The sequence below is a fragment of the Hemitrygon akajei genome, chromosome 20, assembly GCF_048418815.1.
Source record: "Hemitrygon akajei chromosome 20, sHemAka1.3, whole genome shotgun sequence".
In the NCBI taxonomy this organism is placed as follows: Eukaryota; Metazoa; Chordata; class Chondrichthyes; order Myliobatiformes; family Dasyatidae; genus Hemitrygon; species Hemitrygon akajei.
In genome coordinates this window covers 21,874,809-21,897,559 of record NC_133143.1, presented here as the reverse complement: position 1 = coordinate 21,897,559, position 22,751 = coordinate 21,874,809, and the positions used below count along the sequence as shown (strand labels likewise).

General features: G+C 40.1%; 1 protein-coding gene across 2 annotated transcripts in view; it reads right to left on the bottom strand.

The window, feature by feature from the left end:
• cap2 (cyclase associated actin cytoskeleton regulatory protein 2) overlaps window positions 1–22,751 on the bottom strand; it is a 197,309-nt gene that overhangs the window by 74,987 nt on the left and 99,571 nt on the right. For both annotated transcript variants that reach the window (XM_073023997.1, XM_073023996.1), the window contains exon 4: window positions 14,531–14,608. In XM_073023997.1, coding sequence (XP_072880098.1) covers window positions 14,531–14,608 — 78 coding nt within the window. The remainder of the gene's footprint in view (window positions 1–14,530; window positions 14,609–22,751) is intronic.

The window sequence follows — 22,751 nt, the reverse complement described above, 5'->3', positions numbered from 1 at the left end:
TTGGACTACTCAACTTTTGCTCTAGCCCACATCCAAGTTCTTTTTGGACTGTTAATGAAGATCTGCAAGGTGAAGGGGGTGGAAAAATGAATGCACATTCAATCACAACCAAGAGAAAATCCGCAGATGCTGGAAATCCAAGCAACACACACAAAATGCTGGAGGAACTCAGCAGGCCAGGCAGCATCTTTGGAAAAGATTATAGTCAATGTTTCAGGCCAAGACCCTTCATCAGGTGGATCTCAGTTCGAAACGTCGACTGTACTCTTTTCCATGGTTTCTGCCTGGCCTGCTGAGTTCCTTCAGCATTCTGTGTGCGTTGAGTGCACATTCAGTATCAGGGCAACATAACATCTGCCAGGTAACATAGCCAATGAAAGATGAAGTCGATTGTCCTTTGGTTGATCTCATTAAAGCATAGCAATTAATAACATCCAAAAAAAAAAGGTTTGAAAACTAAGCCACAGTTCAACCACAAAAAATCAAACACTTTTACCTTCTCAAGCACTCAAAAGTTGTACTCATTTTCACCTGGTATTGATAATGATTTAAACATCATTCTGAACTATCTCCACCTCAGCCTCTACTTAATGATTTTGCATTATGTAAGGTTTCAAACTAACCACTGAAATGAAAAGCAACTTTAAAAAAATATATAGGAGGCACACTCAACTGTTCTTTGCCTTCAGTATATTAGGGAATAGCTGTTGCTTTGACAATGTAACAGGAAATATCTAAATTCTATCAGACTCCATAGTGCTTTTACTATGTTCTTTCCACATAACAACAACAAACCTATTGATTTATAACTTCGTGCAAGCAAAACATTGTAGTACCAAGAGAGTAACATGTTCTCTCTCCTCATGCATTCATGCAAAGTCTGTCCCTTTCGTAGCCTTTTCCCTCTTGTATGTATTACAACAAACCAATCATTTTCCTCCTGCTTAAACACGGATTTAATAGTTCAGTGATTCTGTTACTGAATAATAGATCCAGGACTAATCCTATTCAAATCCCATTATACCAGTTTGACCATAGAAATATACTTTAAATGAAATCTGGAAACAGAAAGCTAGCACGAGTAAAATTGCTCATGAAATTCTTGGATCATTCAGACGATTCACCGAGTTCAACTAATGACTTTGAAGGGAAGAACACTGCTATCTTATGATTACTGAAAGATACTTAACTGTCGATCTGAAGTGGCATTTCAACCCTATTGAGGGGCAACTCAGGATGGGCAACAAATGCCAGTCACGTAAGCAACATCCACATCAGAAGAATTAATTAGAAAAAAATAGGTTCCGCATAAATTAACATTCGAGTGGTTTGACTGGGCATTTTTGGTGAAGAACTCGTGAAGTTCGATGGATTCAGTATCAATAGTAAATGTATGGTGCAGCATAGATGCCAGTATTACTGTGCTCCTTCTCTAAATGTGATGCAAGAGTGAAGGTAGGCAGTATAAATTGTTCCTAGAAACAACAAGAGGATCTTGGTGTATGGGTCTACAAATTCCTGAAGCTAACAGGGCACAGAGATTAGGGGATTAAGATGATACAGGGTATATTTACTGAGCAGGAAGGTCATGAAAGAACCATGTGTCTGTAATCTGGCAACAATCAGTATTCTGTAAAGTTCTGATCACCACACTACAGCAGTAGGGAGAATGGAGAGGAGATGATGGTGGACATTTCCAGGGGTAGAGAATTACAGTTACAAGGAAAGACAAGATCTTTGAAATAAGGTGAATGAAAACATCAACTTCCTCTTGACAGAGAGGTCAATAAACATCACAGATTTAAGTGTCAGGAGTATTGGTGGGGGGGGGGGGGGTGTTAGGAAAAGCAGGGTCTGGATCGCACTGCCTTAAAGGAGGACAAAGGAAGAAGTATTTGGCTGAGTGGTGTAAAGAGCTGTGAAGACACAAGAGACTGCAGATGCTGGAATCTGCACCCAAAAAAAACTGCTGGAGGATCTCAGGTCAGGGAGGATCAGTGGAGTGAACTGGACAATTGATGTTTCAGGTCAAATCCTGAGATCAGACTTGAACAGCTGCAACCTATAATGCGGCAGAATGAGAGTTAGAAGTTGAAAGTAATTCGCCCACTCCAGATTCAGAAGGTAGGCCAAATAGCTTCCTTCCATTTTTAGGATTCTTATTACACTCAGTGACCACTTTATTAGGTACCTATTGCATGCTCATGGTCTTCTGCTGCTGTAGCCCATCCACTTCAAGGTTCAACATGTTGTGTTCAGAGGTGCTCTTCCACACCCCACTGTTGTACCCACAGAACTGCTGCTCACTGGAAGTATTTTGTTTCTCACACCATTCTCTGTAGAGATACTCAAACTACCCCATTTGGCACCAACAATCATTCCACGGTCAAAGTCACTTAGATCATATTTTATCCTCATTCTGATGTTTGGTATGAACAACAATTGAACTTCTTGACGACATCTGCAGGATCTTATGCAAGGAGTTGCTGCCACATGATTGGGTAATTATATATTTGCATAATCAAGCAGGTGTACAGGTGTACCTAATAAAATGGCCACTGTGTGTATAGTCAAGAATAATTTGTTTGTTTGGTTAAAGTACAAGATTACTTACCACTAACAAGGCCAATATTTATTGGCCATCTGTAACTACCCTCGAGAAGATGAGAGTGCGCCACCTACAACTGATTGGTTGCCAGGTCATTTCCAAGTCAACCAAACGGGATGAACCGATCTGAGCTGCACTTGCCTCAAGTCCAGGGAAAGGTGGTTGATGATTTTTTTCTTAAGGATGTTAGTGAACCCATTAATGCTTTTATAATTATACAAGAGACAACAGACACTGTACTCTGGAGTAAACAGAGAGAAGGAAATAGTTTAACGCAGGAATTTTGGATCGAGGGTAAAATGGAGATGATCAAGAGCGTAGTGTTAGAGGAGGAGTACAAATACCTCAGGTTTCAGATTTGGATGACATAACTGAGTACCACCATCAGGGAGGAGGTACAGGGACCCATACTCAATGGCTATGGAACACTTTCTTCCCCTCCACCATCAGATTTCCAAATGGTCTGGGAACACTACCTTTCTATTTCTCTTTTGCTCTATTGATTTATTTATTTTTGTGACCTATAGTAACTTGTTATGTCTGCACTGTACTGCTACCACAAAACAACTGGTGCCAGTGACAATAAATCTTATTCTGATTCAGAGGTTGAGAATTATAAAATCAACGGTTAACCAGAAGCCAGTGTGGGATAACAATAACACTACTGAAATATGAATGAGCATCAAGACACAGGGTGCAGGCAGCAGAGAGGTTTAGATGCTCTCCGATTCTCAAGGGTGGAAAATAAGCGGCTACTAGTAAACAGGTGTGAAAAATCAAGCTCAAGATCAGTTTATTGTCATTCAACCGTTCACATCAGAATGTGTTTTAATATCACTGGCACACGTCATGAAACTGGTTTTTGTGGCAGCAATACAATGCAATACATAATAAAATTGAAAAAACTGAATTACAGTATATATATATACACACACACACACATAGACACACACACATGTATGTAGATATACACACACATATTAAATAGTTAAATTTAATAAGTAGTGCAATAATAAAAATAAAACACAAGAACAGTGAGGTAGGGTTCATGGGTTCAGTGTCCATTCAGAAATCAAATTGTTGAGTGTGCGCCCTCAGGCTCCTGTACCTCCTTCCTGTTGGTGGAAATGAGAACAAGGCTTGACCTGTGTAGTGGGAGTCCTTAATGATGGATGCCAACTTTTATGAGGAATCACTCCTTGAAGATGTCCTGGATAGGAAGGAGGTTATTAAAGTCCACGGAGCTGACAAAGTTTACAACTCTCAGTAGCTTGCTTCGATCCTGTGCGGTAGCATCCCAACCCCTATACCAGATGGTGATGCAACCAGTTAGAATACTCTCCACAGTATATCTGTTGAACTTTGCGAGTGTCTTTGGTGACATACCAAATCTCCTTACACTCCTAATAAAATATAGCTGCTGTCATGTCTTCTTTACAGCTGCATCGAGTTGTTGGGCCCAGGCTAGATCCACAGAAATGCCAACACCCAGAAACTTAATATTGCTGCCTCTTTCCACTTCTGATCCCTCATATCCCATGGTGTGTGTTTCCTCACCTTACCCTTTCTAAAGTCCACAATCAGTTCTTTGCTCTTCCTGACAGTGAGAGCAAGGTTGCTGCTGTGACACCACTCATCTAGCTGATCTGACTCGCTCCTGTATGCCCTCTCGTCACCATCTAAAATTCTGCCAACAATAGTTACGTCATCAGCAAATTTATAGATGGCATTTGAGAGGTACATAGCCACACACTCTTGGGTGTAGAGTAGAGCAGAGCAGTGGGCTAAGCACACATCCTTTAGCTGTGCTAGTGTTGATTGTCAGAGATGTAGAAATGTTACTTCAAATCTGCACAGACTGTGGTCTTTTGGTTAGGAAGTCGAGGATACAGTTTCCAAGGGAGGTAAAGAGCTTTTGCATTAGAAACATAGGAACGATTGCGTTAAACACAGAACCGTAGCCAATAAACAACATCCTGACATAGGTATCAGTGCTGTCCAGGTGATCCAAGGCCTGAGTGGTGGCAGGGAGTTCAGTAGTCTTACAGCCTGGAGGAAGAAGCTGTTTCCCATACTAACAGCTCTCGTCTTAATGCTACGGTACCTCCTGCCTGATGGTAGGAAGTCAAATAGATGGTTGGACAAATGGGAGGGATCATTGACAATGCTAAGGGCCGGGTGTACAGTGCCTTGAAAAAGTATTCAGCCTCAAAAGATTGTTCACATAATGAGTATTACAATTAGAGATTTTGTAATAAAGAATTATATTTTTTATTTTTGAATCACATGCCTCTTTTTTCCACCGTATAGCCGAAATATCAGGTAAAATTGTAAAGCATGAAAACTAAAAATTCAGAAACTGAAATATCCGCAGTTCAAAAATATTCATCCCACTTTGCTCAGTTCTTAGTTGAACCACTTCTTGCACCTATGACAGCCAGTAGTCTTTTTGGATAAAGTCTCTTAGCTTTGCACAATGTGATAGAGCAAGATTTGCCCATTTCTCCTTGGAAAATTGCTCAAGATGTGCCAGGTCAGTTGGAGATCAGTGGCGGACAGCAATCCTGAAATCTTGTGAAAGATGTTTGATCAGGTTAAGGCCAGAACTCCAACTGGGCCATTTAAGAACCAAAATTTTCTTCATTTGAAGCCACTACGGCTTTGCCCCTTAGCAAGATTGTCTGAAAGTATGTCATCAATTTCCATGTGGGCACTGATATGCAGCTCTATTTTGCCAGTTGTTCTTTTGAGCCTTGCAACCCCTCTAAACTGTCAGACTGTTTGCTAACCTCTTTAAGCCCCAGTGCAAAACAAATCCTTCACTCGCTCAGGAATGTTCAAAAACTTTCTATTCTCAAGCTACTGAAACTGTCCCGCTACCTGACAATTATGTGAATTTGAGGCAGATCATTTGCAGAATCAGTGTCATATTTGATCTCACTCTGAGCAACAATGATGATTTTTAGTTACCCAAGTTCTTCTCTCCCTCTCCCTCGGCAGAGTGGAGTGCGGAGGCTGTGGCATCATCAGTGGACCGATTTGTGAGATAAGCAGACTGGAAAGGGTCCAATGTAGCAGGAAGATGGGATTTAATGCCATCCATAACCAGTCGTTCCAAGCACTTCATCATTGTTGAGAATCAGAATCTGGTTTAATAACATTGGAATATGTTGTGATATTTGTTAACTTTGCAGCAGCAGTACAATGCAATATGTGATAAATAAAAAGAAAAAGCTGAATTAAAGTATATGTATATTAAATACTTAAATTAAAATAAGTAGAGCAAAAACAGAAATTTAGAAAGTGAGATGGTGTTCATAGGTTCAACGAGTCCAGTGCTACTGGACAGTAGTCATTGAGACATGTTACCATCCTCAGGCACCAGGATGATGGTGGACTCCTTGAAACAGGACTGTCCCACAGAGATGCTTAAGGTGTCTGTTAGTACCTCTTTTAACTGGGCTGCATAGTCCCCAAGTACCCAACCAGGGTATGTTATCAGGCCTGCAGCTTTATGTGGGTTGCCCCCCAAGGTCTTCCTCACATCAGCTGCAGCCAGACAGAGTCTCTGTTCCTTGGGGACAAGGGGGCCTTCCTCACCAACATATTGTTCCGTGTATCAAACAGAGTGTTAAAGTCATTCACCCTATAAGGACGAGGAGCATCACTGTTGTTGATACGCAGGGTGGACCGTTCACAATTGGGACATTTTTAAAAACCAACAGAAAGCAATTAATTAAGTCATTAAGAAGGTAATGATGGTATATGAAAGTAAACTAACCAATAATATTAAAGAGGATACCAAAAGAGTAAAGAGGATACAGAAAGAGTAAAAGAGAGGTGAGAGTGGATATTGTTCCACTGGAAAACGATGCTGGAGAGGTAGTAATGGGGACAATGAAATGGTGGATGAATTGAATAATTATTTTGCATTAGTCTTCACTGTGGAAGACACTAGCAGCATGGTGGAATTTCTAGATGTCAGGGGTCATGAAGTGTGTGTTTTGCATACAGATGGAGGATGAAATTGTTAGATCTAAAACTAGTGTATTATGCTTGAACAAGGGAGACTACAACAGGATGAGGGAGGAGTTGGCTAATGTGGATTGGGAGCACAGGCTATTGAGTAGGACAGTTGAGGAACAAAGGAATACTTTCAAAGAGATTTTTCACAGTGCTCGACAAAAGCATATTCCAGTCAAAAGTAAGGACAGAAGTGTGGGGAGAGCCAGGCTAGGATAACTAAGGAAATAAAAGACAGTATCAAATTAAAAGCTCATGTGTACAAAGTTGCAAAGAGTAGTGGGAGACTGGAGGATTGGGAAAACTTTAAAAAGCAACAAAGAACCAAACGAGATAAGGAAATTGGAAGATAGAGTATGAAAGTAAATTAGCACAAAATTACAAAAACAGATAGCAAAAGTTTTTATACATATATAAAGTGGAAGAGGGTGGCTAAAATCAATGTAGGCCCCTTGGAAGATGAGAAGAGGAAACTGATATTGGGTGATAAGGAAATGGCTGAGGCATTGAACAACTATTTTGTGTCAGTTTTCACGGTGGAGGCCATATCTAATATGCCAAAGAATGATGTTATGGACGAAATGGGAGGTGAGGACCTCAATAAAATCACTGTCACTAAAGAGATAGTGATGAACAAACTAGAGGGCCTGAAGGTAGATAAGTCCCCTGGTCCTCTTGGGATGCATCCCAGGGTGCTGAGGGAATTGGCGGAGGTTATAGTAGACGCATTGGTAATCATTTACCAAAATTCTCTAGACTCTGGGCAGGTCCCAGTGGATTGGAAGACAGCTAATTTTTCGCCACTTTTTAAAAGAGGATGTAGGCAAAAGACGGGCAAATGTAGGCGAGTTAGCTTAACATCTGTAGTCAGGAAAATGCTTGAAGTTGTCATTAAGGAAGAAATAGCGAAACATTTAGAAAGGAGTGGTTCCATTAGACAGACTCAGCATAGATTCAGAAAGGGCAGGTTCTGTTTGACAAACTTACTCGAGTTCTTTGAGGACATAATGACTGCAGTGGATAGAGGGGAACAGGTGGATGTCATATACTTGGATTTCCAGAAGGCGTTCGATAAGGTGCTGCACAAGAGACTTATAAATAAGTTACAGATGCATGGAGTTGGAGGAAGTGTACTAGCATGGATAATGGATTGGTTAACTGATAGAAGGTAGAGAGTTGGTATAAATGGGTGTTTCTCCATTTATCCATGAAAGGGATAGATAAGATAGAAGTAGGAGAGTTGTTTCCATTGGTAGGTGAGACTAGAACTAGAGGACATTGCCTCAAGATTCAGGGGAGAAGATTTAGGATGGAGATGATGAGAAATTGTTACTCCACAGAGATTGGTGAATCTGTGGAATTCTCTGCCCAGGGAAGCAGACAAGGCTTCTTCACTAAATATATTTAAGACATAGATAGATAGATTTTTACATAGTAGGGAAATTAAGGATTACGGGGAAAAAGCAGGCAGATGGAGCTGAGTTTACCGACAGATCAGCCATGATCTTATTGAATGGCAGAGCAGGCTCGATGGGCCAGATGGCCTACTCCTGCTCCTCTTTCTTATATTCTTATGTGTGAAATTACCATTACTAGAGAGAAGGTTCTTGGGAAACTGAAAGGTCTGAAGGTAGATAAGTCATGTGGACCAAATGGTGTACACTCCAGGTTTATGAAAGAGCTGGTTGAAGAGATTGTGGTGGCATTAGTAATGATCTTTCAAAAATCACTAGGTTCTGGAAGAATAGAAAATTGCAAATGTCACTCCACTCTTCAAGAAAGGACAGAGGTAGAAGAAAGGCAATTATAGGCCAGTTCATCTGACCTCAGTGGTTGGGAAGATGTTGGAGTCGATTGTTAAGGATGCGGTTTCGGAAGTACTTGGAAGTACATGACAAAATAGGCCTGAGTCAGCATGGCTTCCTCTTGCCTGAAGTATCCGCTGGAATTCTTTGAAGAAATAGCAAGCAGCATAGATGAAGGAGAATTGGTTGATGCTGTGTACTTGTATTTTCAGAAGACCTTTGACACATGAGGCTGCTTAACAAATTACAAGTCCATGGTATTACAGGAAAGATTCTAGCATGGATAAAGCCGTGGCTGATTAGCAGGAGGCAAAGAGTGGGAATAAAGGGAGCCTTTTCTGGCTGGCTGCCAGTGACTAATGGCATTTTAGAGGGCTCTGTGTTGGGACCAATTCTTATTACAGTTATTTATCAATGATTTAGATGACAGAATTGATGGCTTTTTTGCAAAATTTGCAAACGATACAAAGATAGATGGAGGGGCAAGTAGTTTTGAGGAAGTAGAGAGGCTACTGAAAGACATGGACAGGTTAGGAGAATGGGCAAAGAAGTGGCAGATGGAATACACAGTGTTGGGATGTGTATGGTCATGGACATTGACAGAAGAAATAAAAGGGCTGATTATGGAGAGAAAATACAAAAAATTGAGGAGAATGGGGACTAAAGGTTAATTTGTAGGTTGAGTCTGTGGTGAGGAAGGCAAATGCAATCTTAGCATTCACTTCAAGAGGACTAGAGTATAAAAGCAAGGATGTAATGTTGAGACTTTATAAAACACTGGTGAGGCCTCACTTGGGAGTATTGAGAGCAGTTTTGTCAGCACCCTTATCTTAGAAAGGATGTACTGAAACTCAAGACGGTTCAAAGGAGGTTCACTAAAGTGATACCAGGATTGAATAGCTTGTCATATGAAGAGCATTTGATGGCTCTGGCCTGTAGTCACCAGAATTCAGAAGAATTAGGTGTGACCTCATTGAAACCTATCGAATGGCGAAAGGCCTTGATAGGGTGGATGTGGAGAGGATAGTTTCTATGATGGAGAGCCTGAGAATAGAGGACACAGCCTCAGAATAGAGGGGTGTCCTTTTAGAACAGAGCCGAGGGGGAATCTGTTTAGACAAGAGTGGTGAATCTGTGGATTCTTATTCTTTGGCCTCCACAGCTGCCTGTGGCAGCCAAGTCTTTATGTATATAATCAAGGCAGAGGTTGATAGGTTTTTGATTGGTCAGGGCATGAAGGGACATTGGGGGAATGCAGATTTGGGCTGAGAGGAAAAATGGATCAGCCATGATGAAATGGCAGAGCAGACTCAATTGGCCTAATTCTGCTCCGATATCTTATGGGCTTATAGTCTTACTTTATGTATCTGGTGCAAAAGAAATGGCTGTATTCTTTGTGAATAAACCCATTTTGCCCTCCAGATAGCGCGGGAAAGCACAGCTCTTGCTGACTTGAGCCATCTTATCCCCCGATCTGAGAGCTCTCTTATCCCTAATCTGAAGGCAGCATCCCAATCTCTCAGCTGGGCCCAGACATCGGCTTTCAGCCATGGCTTCCGATTTGCCCTCACATCAATGTGTTTAATAATGGTTGACAGCCTGAATGTACTACTCTATCGAGCAAGTCACAGATCTCACATATTTGCTGATGTTAATGTGATCCCAGGTGGGATTGGCATATTAGACCAACACTGCTGATGCACAAAAAGCTGCGAATTCTCTGACCACTTACCTATTATGCTAATTCCTGCATACTGACTATTGATTTAAGGAATTAAACCAGTTGAAAGGGAGATAAAGACCTTGCCAGAAGGAGCTACCTCAGCATTGCGGGACTGTTTTGAAAACATGGACTGGATCACATTCAGGGAAGTGGCTACCTACAACCATCACATCAACATCGATGAATATGCAGAATCTGCGACTGGCTACCTAGAGAAATGCCCTGAGGATGTCACCATTATTACACACACATACATGAGGACAGACTGCAAGTCTCCCCGTAACATCAATGACAGTGACGCTTCTCTTCCTGATAGGCTGAATGACTTTTGCACTCGTTTTGATGCACGAAACAATTGTGTCGATAAAGATGTGTGTCTCCCACCCCCTCAAGGAACAGGCACTGTCTAGCTGTAGCTGATGTGAGGAAGACCCCAGCCACGGTCAACTCACGTAAAGCTATGCAGCCTGATAAGCTAATCAGGTGCTAATGGATTGTGTAGCCCAGTTAATGGAGGTTCTAACAGACATCGTCAATATCTCTCTGAAACTGTCCACTGTCTCCTCAGGCTTCAAAGTGGCCCTAAGAGGGCGATGGTAACCTGCCTCAAGGACTACTGTCCAGTGGCACTGGCCTCAACATTAATGAAGTGTTTTGAGTGACTGGTTATGGATCGCATTAAATCCCATCTCGCTGCTACGTTGGACCTTTTCCGGTTTACTTATTGCTCAGATCAGTCCACTGCCTCTGCACTCCACTCCATCCGGGGCAGGTTGAAAGACTGAGATCAGTGGATCCATTTTGCAACTGTGCTCTCTGTCACGCCCCTTTGTCATCCTGTGACCCAAGAACGGTCGTGATTCTCTGATTATGATTGGGAAAGCAAGAACCTCCTGATGCATATCCAATGAGGAGCAGCAAGTCTGGATTACTACTGCTCCAAGGATGAAGCAGCCATGCCCAGGTACAGCAAGAACGGAGCAGAAATTCAGCTTAACACGGCACTGGTGAGTCTCAGCGACTTCTGGCTGGTGGCCAGTGAAACAACTAAATACTTCGTTAATCACTCTTTTTTCAGGTAAGCGATCATCGAAAACAATGGCCTGTAATGACCCCCTGGACTTGGGGGCATTTCGATGCAGCAGATCCGAGGCACGAAGAGACAGTGGACCCATTGGCAAGAAGGAGGAAGACTCGAAGTTCGATCGATTTAAACGCCAGGCCAAATTGTAAAGGTCAAGTACAGGCCAAATCAAGGGGTCAGAGTCCAGGCCCCAGAGCATTTCGAAGCTACTGAACCCAATGTTTGGATGACAATTTGTGCGCTGGGCCAGATTCAAAAGGTGAGAGTGTCGTGTCCCAAGGTGAGGGACAGGCCGGTTCACCTCATTGTTCCACTCCACGCTGCACTAAGCATCTGTGGACAAACTCTCTTTGTGGAATTCTATGCGACTTGCTTGTGTTTGTCGTTTGCACGATTTGGTTTCTCCCCCCTCTGCAAACAGGGTCTTTCTTTAAATGGGTTATTTTGGGTTTCGTAGTTTCATGGCTGCCTGGTAGGAGACAAATCTCAAGGTTGCTTAATGTATACATACCTAGATAATAAATGCACTTTGAACAAAAATTCAGGCATGCACTGACAGAGTATTATCTTTCAGAGAAGATAATCACCCTCACATTGCCATCAAATAACACTATATGTGCATCACTACCAGATACGAAACTGTAAGAAATCCTCCGGCACAAGAGCAGGTGAACCAGTGGAAGCTCATTGCTGAGCGACTCTCCTCCCGATTTCCCAGTATCTTTTCACCAGCCACGGTAGGAAAGTCAGCTGTGTACTATAGCATATTAAAATTAGCTAAGAAGCAGGAAATGACACCTTTTGGTCAAAGAAGTGAGGACCGTCTATTAAATAATACAACTTTAACTTGTGTGCAAGAAGTGAAAGCCTGGAGTGGTAAGTATCAAACTTTCATGGTGGTAACAAAAGTTGAGAAAAATGGGCACATGTACTGAAGGTACAAAGTACAGTACATATCATGGAAATTAAGATAAAGAGTTATAAAACACAGGCATGTGTTTTCTGGAGTACTGTGTCCAATCCTAGGCATCATCTTTGCGAAGAATAACAAGATCTTAGAGATGTTGTCAGATTGTTTTGCTACATTGGCATTTCTGAGGGACTTCACTTATACAGTACATAAGAAGTAACAAAACTGAAGTTGTCCTCCTGAAGGCAAAGGGTTTTAAGAGAATCTAAGGATGGGTATATTCAAAGTCATGAACTGTTCTGACATGTCACTGCAAGATAATTATCATTTTAATTAAAATAATTGATTTGTCACAGTAATGATAATGATTCAGCAAGAAGCAATAAGGTCTGCTCTTCCATGTAAAAATTATTAAAGATTGAGCTCAATCCTTTGAATCCAACAAGAATAATTGTTTAAATTTAATTCAAATGATTTATTGTCCTGATGTTCCATATTTCATGACGGAAAAAGATCAAAAATTATATGTGATATTTTTTTCTAGGGGCCTTTTAACTTTTAAACAAATCCAAAGTTGCACTGAATATTTGAATCTGTATCAGAGACCACATTTCCCCTACAAATTCTATGCTAACCTTTCAACATTAGCTATGCTTGCAATATCCAATCACAGAATACATTTCAAGGATCAAATTGAGAGCTATCCCTGATACCCAAAGAAGATTTAATGAAAGATGTGATAATGGAGTCACAGCATATTAATTCTCACATTAGATATCTACTCAAACCCACAGTTCCCCATGTGGCAGGACAATGAATAAAATTTCCAAAGATGTGAAGCAGTAAAGACCAAATAAAAATTAGGCAACCATCTCTCCAAATGAAGATATAGATACCAGGGATATTTTCAGAAATGTCTAAAGCCAAGTGGTTAACACAGAGGAATCCGGGATCCAAACAAAACTTTCAAACAATTGAGTGGGATGCCATTTTACTGCAGTTATGACTATGCTTGAGTTTGGGTTAGCAGTGTACAACCCATGTTTTCGTTGCTCAGGGGTAAACATACATGAATTATTTGGTAATGTATCCACTGAGACAAACTGCAATCTGAGGAAATGACTTGCATTAATGTAGCATCTTTCCCAAATATCATCTTATGTCTCAAATTGTGCTATGGTTGATAAGGTATCGTTATAGTTGTGGAACGAGACAGATGTACATGTCACCACTACGTAGGTCTGGGCCTTCCTTCCTGAAATGTAAGCACCTGTGATGTATGTGTGTTGTGTACGATCATGGATACCATGAACAATAGCTCAACTTTCTCATGATGAACATGGAAAATATTAGACAGCATTATCATCCTACACAGGTGATCCTACATCATCCTTCACCAGTGGAACAGCAATGGCATCACCATCTATACTCAGCTGCCCAAGATGGGATCTAAATGTCATCTGATCTTCAAATCATTTGTTGCTGCTCGTCATGCGCTTTAGCAGGTGCAAAAAAAACAGTGCAGGGTCAGGGTATAGAATTCAGAAGGTCAAAACCAGCAGTCACATTGCTGCTCAGAAGAAGGGAGTTGACTAATTTCAAAAACACATGCACGATGATACACCAAGTACTTAATGCAAGTTGTGTGTCATTTGCTGCTTAGTGATAGTACCCTGGCCCCTGATTCAGAAGGTTGTCGGGTCAAGACACACTCCAAATACTTACATAAGCTTGCCTGACACTGAGTGTAGTAGACAGTCTTTAGGATGAGATGTTAAGCAAAGGGCATTGTAAATTAGCTGCTGCCAAAGAAACACATTTACAATGTTTTATTAGATGGCTGTAGACAGCCTTGTTGTTGCTCTTCTGTGAATGTGAGGCACTAGAAATAAAAATTATTTAGTGGTGCTTGCAGTATCCTATTACAGAACATATTTCAAGAATTAGATTCTGGGAGATGCAAAGGATAAGAGATGGGCAGTTGACATGTGACCTGATCACTGTCTATTTAACCAATGCCACTATAAAACTTTATCTTGTCATTATCTTGCTGCTTGTGCAGCCATGCTGATTGCAAATTACTGGCTGCATTTCCTACATTACAGAGTAAATATTTTTCAAGAAGCACGTCTTTGGCTGGGGAAAAAACCTTAGATTGCTGTTAAAAGCTCAAAAACATGTAAAGAGCTTTACAGTCAGAAGAAAACTTCAGCAACATATCTTAAGTTAGAGACGTGTAGAGAAACCTACTACATACGTAATTGCTAACAGTTATTTCTTGGAAATCTCATGGCCACAGTGGATCCGTTTCAAGGCAGAGCTTAGCTGACTTTCACGCGTGGTTTTGGAATTTCATACTACACATACAGTTACCCACCTCCAGGGGCTGCTGGTGCTTACAGGCCATCAACAGGAAATTTCTCTGGGTATCAAAAGCTGCTTTGAACATCTCTGCCTGTTAAGAGAGAGAAAGAAATAGAACATTTATCAAACAAAGGAAATAATGGAACCTCAAAACAGAATATCATAAGAAATAAATCATCATGCATCAAGTTCTAGACCCTGTTAACATCGACCAATGCAATTGCTCCACCAGTTCATTTCCAATGTGTAGAAAAAAGTTAAAGCCTTGTGCATCTGTCCCTGGCATATTATTTTTGATGGACCACAGATGGGCATAATTATACCAGATAGCACATACTGCAGTGAGATTAGAAAAGGCTGCACAAACAGCTGGGAATGTGGAAGATTGTTGCCTATACTTACAACTTTCAGCACCAACACCCTGCAAGAACAAGGCATTCTCACTCGGGTTCAATGCTAAAGCCATTTGCTTTTAATCAATGAGCTTCAGAATACACTTCAGAATATAGTTCAACACAACACTTGGCACATATTTGGGAACAGTGAAGAGGGTACCCAGCATTCATTCTGCAACAATTCAAAAGTTTCTACTGAAGATGAGAAAACATCACAAGGAATATAATTATTAAGTAACTTTGTTCATTTGTATGCACAGTTGAAAACGCAGTGTGAAAACAGTGTCAGGAGTTGGCAATATTGTTAAAAATGTGTACCAGAGATGAGAGAACAGAGCACTAAATTCAGGTTTAAGAGTCATAAAGCATAGAAACAGCCTGTCCCATAGATTGTTCAATAATTCTCCTACACTTGGGCTAATGTACAGTAGCCAATTAAACTTCCAAACAGCTAACCTTCGGGACATTATAGAAATGAGGAGGAACTGGGGAAAACCCATGTCCTAAGAACATGCAAACACCAGACATGCAGATAAGGTAACTGGTTTATTATTGTCACATGTACTGAGATACACTGAAAAGCTTTGTTCTGCATGTCATCCAGACATAATTACATCGAGATATACCATGGGGAGAACAAAGCAACAGAATGCAGAATAGGGCAACACGAATGCAGAGACTGTGAAGTGCAGGTAGACTAACAAGGTGCAAAGGGCAGTATGAAGTAGGCTAAGAGGTCAACATTTCATCTCTCCCATACAAGTCCATTCAAGAGTTATAACAATACCAAATATGAGTCACTGACAGCAACACTATTCATTGTACCAGCTGTACAGAGAAATTAAAAGAAAGGATTAATGGAATTAAGAAAATGCCATTTGAAGTGATAAGGTAAATTTATTTTTAGTGTTTGAGAAAGAATCAGATAATATAGTAGCCTGATAGTCAATGGTGCAGTGAAAGGGCAGTCAAGTGTAATATCATTGTGTAGAATTGACCCCCGTCCAAGCACAAGCGCAGATAAAAGCTTTGTTTCTGTGGTGACATTTCTACTATCTTTTTGGTACCAAATCAAATGTTTCACTTCAGGGAAGTTCTGCAATGCTTATTCTTCTAGATGCCCAACACAATAACTCCCCTCACCCAGGACATACTGTGGCGACCCACTTTCTGCGCAGGCGAACCGGCTCACAAATAGCCAGCGCGCGGGGAGAGACTTTGGTAATGCACCTCTGACGTCATTTCTGCCCGGAGAGGGCGGGCGCTAGGGATTAAATGCCAGCGCCGTGAAGTTTGAATAAACTAGTCTCGAAACGGCTTACCGACTGTGTGTCGTTATTTCAGCGCTGTGTGTAGCACATCGCTACAATACCCTCTTTTCACTGCTGGTGGACTTTCCTCTGAAGTGACCTTATTTGGAATGGGCAATAAATTCTATCTTGCTTTTACTGGAGCATTCTGATAATGATTTTTTATTAAAACATTTTAAGCTTATCAATAAAAATTAAAACTTAAACAACTTCATACAAACGGAATCTTTCCAAATCAAAATAGAACAGGCAAATGCAAAACTTACTCCAATAACATTGTAAAAATTAGTTTATCAAAAGTAGCTTCTAGACCTTCAAATCAAAATACTTGCAAATTCTATAATCACATCACTTGCCAGCTCCCATCTTCCATTAAAGCTCTTGCACCAATTCCATCTGTTATGAAATTTTCAATTGGCCTAGCCTCAAGATCTGAGAAAACAAATTAAAACTTTGTTCTAATTCTAGTTTTAATTACAATGACAACAGTGGAAAGCTTTTTATACGTATGTTTAAGTTAAGTGGGTCTAAACAAGAAGTGTTTTGCTTTTTATAGGACCAATGGAGAAATCCCCAGCAACCTGCAGCTGGCTGAAGAACTCGAGGTAATATGGCAACCATGACACTGAGGCACTACAGCAGGATCAGCTGAAGATCTCAGATTCAAACTCTCCAAACCATTCATTCATTCAACTGCATCATATTTGATCAATACCTCAAAACTACTTAGTTTCCACTCTTCCAAATTTCATCTGCCTAACACCCTTTCTCACCTGGGTCCACCTATCACTCATTTGCTCTTGCTCTGTGCCTTCTTTTCACCTGTTTACACTGGCTTTCTCCCCTCTTTCATTCCAGATGAATATGGTTTTGAAATGTCAGATGGGTATTTTTGACCCATGCAAGTTCCTCCAGCATCTTATTGCTCCAAATTCCAGCATTTGCAGTCCCTTGCACTTCATGACTGTTCTTTCACTACATCCCAGGATTCATCAGGATTTTCAATTCTTTATGCATGGGATGTATAGATAGGAGAGTTATTTGGTTACAGAAACACTTAAAATTGCATTTAGTAAGCCTAATGGTCATTCCATCAATACTACAGACTTCAGTCTATGTCAAAGAATCTTGTTTTATAGTTGAGATTGAAAAAATTACACTTTAATATTAAGTTATTCAAACATCGTAGGGTTAAAGTGCCATCTTTATTCTAAAGGATGGCCTACACTATTAAGAGAGAGCTTTCATTAACCTTCAAGGCACAAAGTCTTCATGCACAAGTGTGCAGGTTCTGACTGTCAGAATATTTTAATCCCAGTGTTGGCAGCACACAGGAAGGTCACTCTTGTAAAATTACAGAATGGCTGCAACTATGTGAGCAGTTGATAAGAACGGGGTAGCCCTTCAGATAACAGATATATCTGGGACAAATTGCACAGGTCTGATTAACTGAGCTCAGCCAAATGTAAAATAACAATGTGATAAAGAAAATACTATGCAACAAATGGTGGCCTGCTGACAATGGTGCACTATTATCAACTAGCTGCAAAATAAATCAGCCAATGAGCACTGTCAGCAAAACTGATCAAGCAGTTAGACATGCAAGGGAATTTGCTGATGAGGTGGAGCCTGTTATTTTAACTGTGAGCTCATGGCTGAGACCATATTTAGAAAGCAATGTACCGTTTTGTGCACTGTTCAAAGGGACACTGATGTATTGGAAAGAATTTGGAGAATGGGAGTTTGACTGCCATTAATAGTCAAGGCTATATGAGCTAGTTTAAAAAAATCTGGGATAAATGTTTGGTTGAAAGCAGGATTTAAAGTTAGGAAAATGCAGGAACAGATGATCACCTACTTATGGTTTCCATTCCTCTACAACCATTGGTAACCTGTAGCTGGTTAGTAGCTAGAACTTCACAACATAAAAATTCTAATCATACCTGTTTTGGCTCCTTGAAAAAGACATTCACATAGTACTGTCCTTACCTCTCATCCATTCTTGGTATTTTTCTGTTAAATATTGACTCACTTCCTTTTCAAAAGCCATTATAGATTCTGCTATAAGTAACATATTATTGAAACATACAAGACCCTGAGGAGGTTCAGCAGGATGAATATCATGTTTGCAATATTTGGAAAGCTGAGAATTTGTGGGTTCTCTATACAGGATTGCTCGTTTAAGACCAACATGAGGAGCCATTTCTTTTAATACTGAGTTGCAAATCTTTGAAATATCTTTTGCCAGAGAACAACAGATACTGAGTCATCAAGCACGTCAAAGGTTAAAACTCTCAAACTGCAAGGAAATCAAGATTATGGGGATTGGCCAGTAGAGTTGAGGCCAAAGATCAGAGCAGCTGTGAGGTTATGAACGAATGCCAAAGAAAACCCGAAGGATCATACAAGTAACTCTGGCTATTATGTTATTATGCTCATATGGCACTGTAAACAAAAACATCAACAACTCAAACTTAAATTGTAGAAATGACACATCAGATGACCTACAGTAAGTAGAACTATTGGCAAAAAATTTGTTATTGAGTATTAATTGTTCAGTCAAGCATGTAGATTTTAAAAAGAGTCAAAGATGTAATTAAAAATCTTCAAGTATGTAATTGCATGAGAAGCCAGTCTGATATTTTTCTTTATTTATCCTAGACTTCTATCCCAATGCAATACAGCCATAGCTTAAATACAGTCAATTGTGAAGAATTTATAATTGCACCACTGAGTTATTGTAGCCATCCTATTCAGATTAACATTTGGAAAGTAAATTTACACTGAAAACAAAATACCCCTAAGACTTTTCTACATGCAACTGACATGAGTTTTATGTCATATAAATATGCATATGAAATCATAAGACTACAGTAAAAAGACCATAATACATTAAAACAAAATACTTGAATTGGCACTATGGAATACAGGAACCATCCCAATTTCTCTGCAGACTGCTTTGCAAAGCAACTTAAAGAAGGCAAATGCCAACTCAAACTCTTTGTGGAGCATCCAACTCCTCAGTGTAAACAGTCATCTATAGGTGCACACTGTTTTCAACCAGACATTTACAGTTCATCATGGGGTTAATGAATAGGTTTCATTTTGCAAAAGTCTGTGACAGAAAATCACTCTTTATAGTAACCATACTTCCAGCATTGTAATGAATGACATCAAAAATAGCTTTCGGAGCTTTCCAGCAACTCAATTAAATCGTGATTCATCAGCAAGGGCAAATAAAAACAAGGCAGGGACGAGCAGAGCGGCCATTGTGTGAGTGGACCAGTGTTGGAGTGGGGAGGCGTAGGCTCATCAGGTTTCAGTGAGAAATGGCTTGGACAAAGTAAGCAACTAGTAAGTTTCTTCTTCTTCATTCTTCCTCTGTTAGCACCGTACGTATTCAGTGCACTGAGAATGTCTCCAGGGGCTGTGCTGTGATCTTCGTGTCAGATGTGGGAATTTTGGGAGACCTCCAGTCTCCAAGACAACCACATCTACACCAAGCTGCAGCTCAATGACATTCGGCTCATAAGGGAAACCGAGGAGGTGATAGATGGGACCTACCTGGCGGTGGTAACCCCTAAATTGCAGGAGACAGGTACCTGGGTGACTTGTCAGGAGAGGGACAGCCAGTGCAGAGTACCTCTGTGGCCATTCCTCAATAAACATATCCCTTTGGATACTGCTGGTGAGGGTGTGGGGTGGGGGGGGGGGGGGGAGGAGAGAGAACAACCTACCGGGGGAAGACATAGCAATCAGGTCCGTGGCACTAAGTCTGGCACTGTGGCTCAGAACGGAAGGGTGGAGAAGAGGACTGTAGTGATAGGGGATTCCATAATTAAAAGAGTAAATACAAGAGTCTGGTGACGCGATAGAGACACCCAGATAATACATTGCCTCCAAGATGCCAAGGTCAGGGATGCCTCACTTCAGATCCGCAGCATTCGTAAGTCTTGGTACATATTGGCATCAATGACACAGGTAGGAAAAGAGAGGAGGTCCTGAAGAGAGCTAGGTAGAAAGCTGAAAAGCAGGACCTCGAGGGTAATCACCTCTGGGTTGCTGCATGTGCTATGCGTCAGTGAGGGTAAGAATAGAATGATTTGGCAGATGAGCGTGTGACTGAGGAACTGTGCCAGGAGGCACTGGGAGCTCTTCTAAGGAAGGTATGACCTGTACAAAAAGGACAGCTTACACCTGAACCTGAGGGAGGACCAACGTCCTTGCGAGCAAGTTTGCTAGAACCGTTGGGGAGGGTCCAACATAATTTGGCAGGAGGATGGGAACCGAAGTGATAGGGCTAAGGATGGGGCAGTTGGTATGTAAGCAGAGGCAGTGTGTATTGAGATTGTCAGGAAGGACAGGCAGATGATAGGGTAACATTGCAGTGAATGAAATGAGCTGCAGTGTAACAGGGGGACAAAATTGAAAAGGGTGACAAACATAGGACTGAAAGTGTTATATTTGAATGCACAATGTATTCGAAATAAGGTAGATGATCTTGTAGCACAGTTAAAGATTGGGAGGTTTGATTTTGAGGGTATCACTGAGTCGCAGCTGAAAGAAGATCTAGTTGGGAGCTTAACATCCAAGGATGCACATTGTATTGAAAGGACAGGCAGGTAGACAAAGGGGGTGGGGTGGCTCTGTTGGTAAAAAGTGAAATCAAATCCTTAGAGAGGTGACATAGTATCGGAAGACGTAGAATCATTGTGGATAGAGTTAAGGAACTGCAAGGATAAAAAGACTCCGATGGGAGTTATATACAGGCCTCCGAACAATAGCCAGAATGTGGGTGACAAATTACAATGGGAGATATAAAGTACACATCAAAAGGGCAACGTTACAATAGTCATGGGGGATTCATTTCTTTTTCAATCTTTTTATTAACATGATAAGATTAATACATCGTTATTGGGATTACAAAATTACAAAATTAAAATGAACACAAAAGGATACACAAGCAATAAGTACAATATAGTTAAGTCTTCCCAAATCATGAATGATACAACTATCATATAAACGAAACAAAAAAAAACTAGGTACATCATGTTGGAAAAAAAACAGAAAAGAGAAAAAGAGAGAAAAAAAATTATTACCCTAAGAAAAACTAATCTAACAAACTAACCACTAACTAATAAAGAAAAAAAAGGAAAAAAGGAAAGAAAAAAATGGGCTGTTTATAGTATCTATAAAAAGACAAAGAATCATCAGTGTCCCCAACTACGATCCTCTCAACATATATACATATAATCAAAACCGGAAAAATAAATAGGATTGGAACAGGGTCAAATTACATCATGTGAAAATATTGAATAAATGGCCTCCAAGTCTTTTCAAATTTAATAGAAGGGTCATATATGACACTTCTAATTTTTTCCAAATTTAGACATAACATAGTTTGAGAAAACCAATGAAATATGGTAGGGGTTTTAATTTCTTTCCAATTCAACAAAATAGATCTTCTAGCCATTAAGGTAAGGAATGCAATCATCCGACAAGCAGAAGAAGATAAATGAATTGACTCTATCATTGGTAAACCAAAGATTGCAGTAATAGGATGAGGTTGTAAATCAATGTTCAATACCGTGGAAATAAAATCGAAAATGTCTTTCCAACATTTTTTCAAAAGCGGACATTACCAAAACATACGAGTTAAAGAAACTATCTCCGAATGACATCTGTCAAATATAGGATTTATATGGGAATAAAAACGAGCCAATTTATCCTTGGACATATGAGTCCTGTGCACAACTTAAAACTGTATCAATGAATGTTTAGCACATATAGAGGATAAATTAACTAATTGAAGAATTTTATCCCAATTCTCAATAGGGATAGTAAGGTTAAGTTCTCTTTCCCAATCATTTTTAATCTTATAAAAGGCCTCTGAACATATTTTCATAATTATATTGTAAACATTTGATATTATACCTTTCTGAAAAGGATTTAGTTCTAACAACTTCTCCAAAATACCCAAAGAAACAAGATTTGGAAAGGTAGGAAGTACAGTGTTTAAAAAATTCCTAATCTGTAAATATCTAAAAAAATTAGATCTAGGCAAATTATATTTATTAGATAATTGTTCAAGAGACATAAAATAATTATCCAAAAATAAATCAGAAAATCGTAGTATACCTTTAGTCTTCCAAGCTGAATAAGCTTGGTCCATAATAGAAGTATGAAAAAAGAAATCGGATACAATAGGAATTGCTAAAACAAATTGATTCAACCCAAAAAATTTCCAAAATTGAAACCATATACGTAAAGTGTGTTTAACTATCGGATTGTCAATTTGTTTATGCAATTTAGAAAGAGCAAAAGGAAGAGAAGTCCCTAAAATAGAACCCAATGAAAATCCTTGTACAGATTTAGTTTCCAGATTTACCCAATGAGGGTTAGGAGATAAATCCAAATCCCTTAACCAACAATTCAAATATTGAATATTAATTGCCCAATAATAAAATCTAAAATTGGTGGTGGCATCCGTCGGTCTCGAGAGACCATGGATCTGCACCTGGAATTTCCA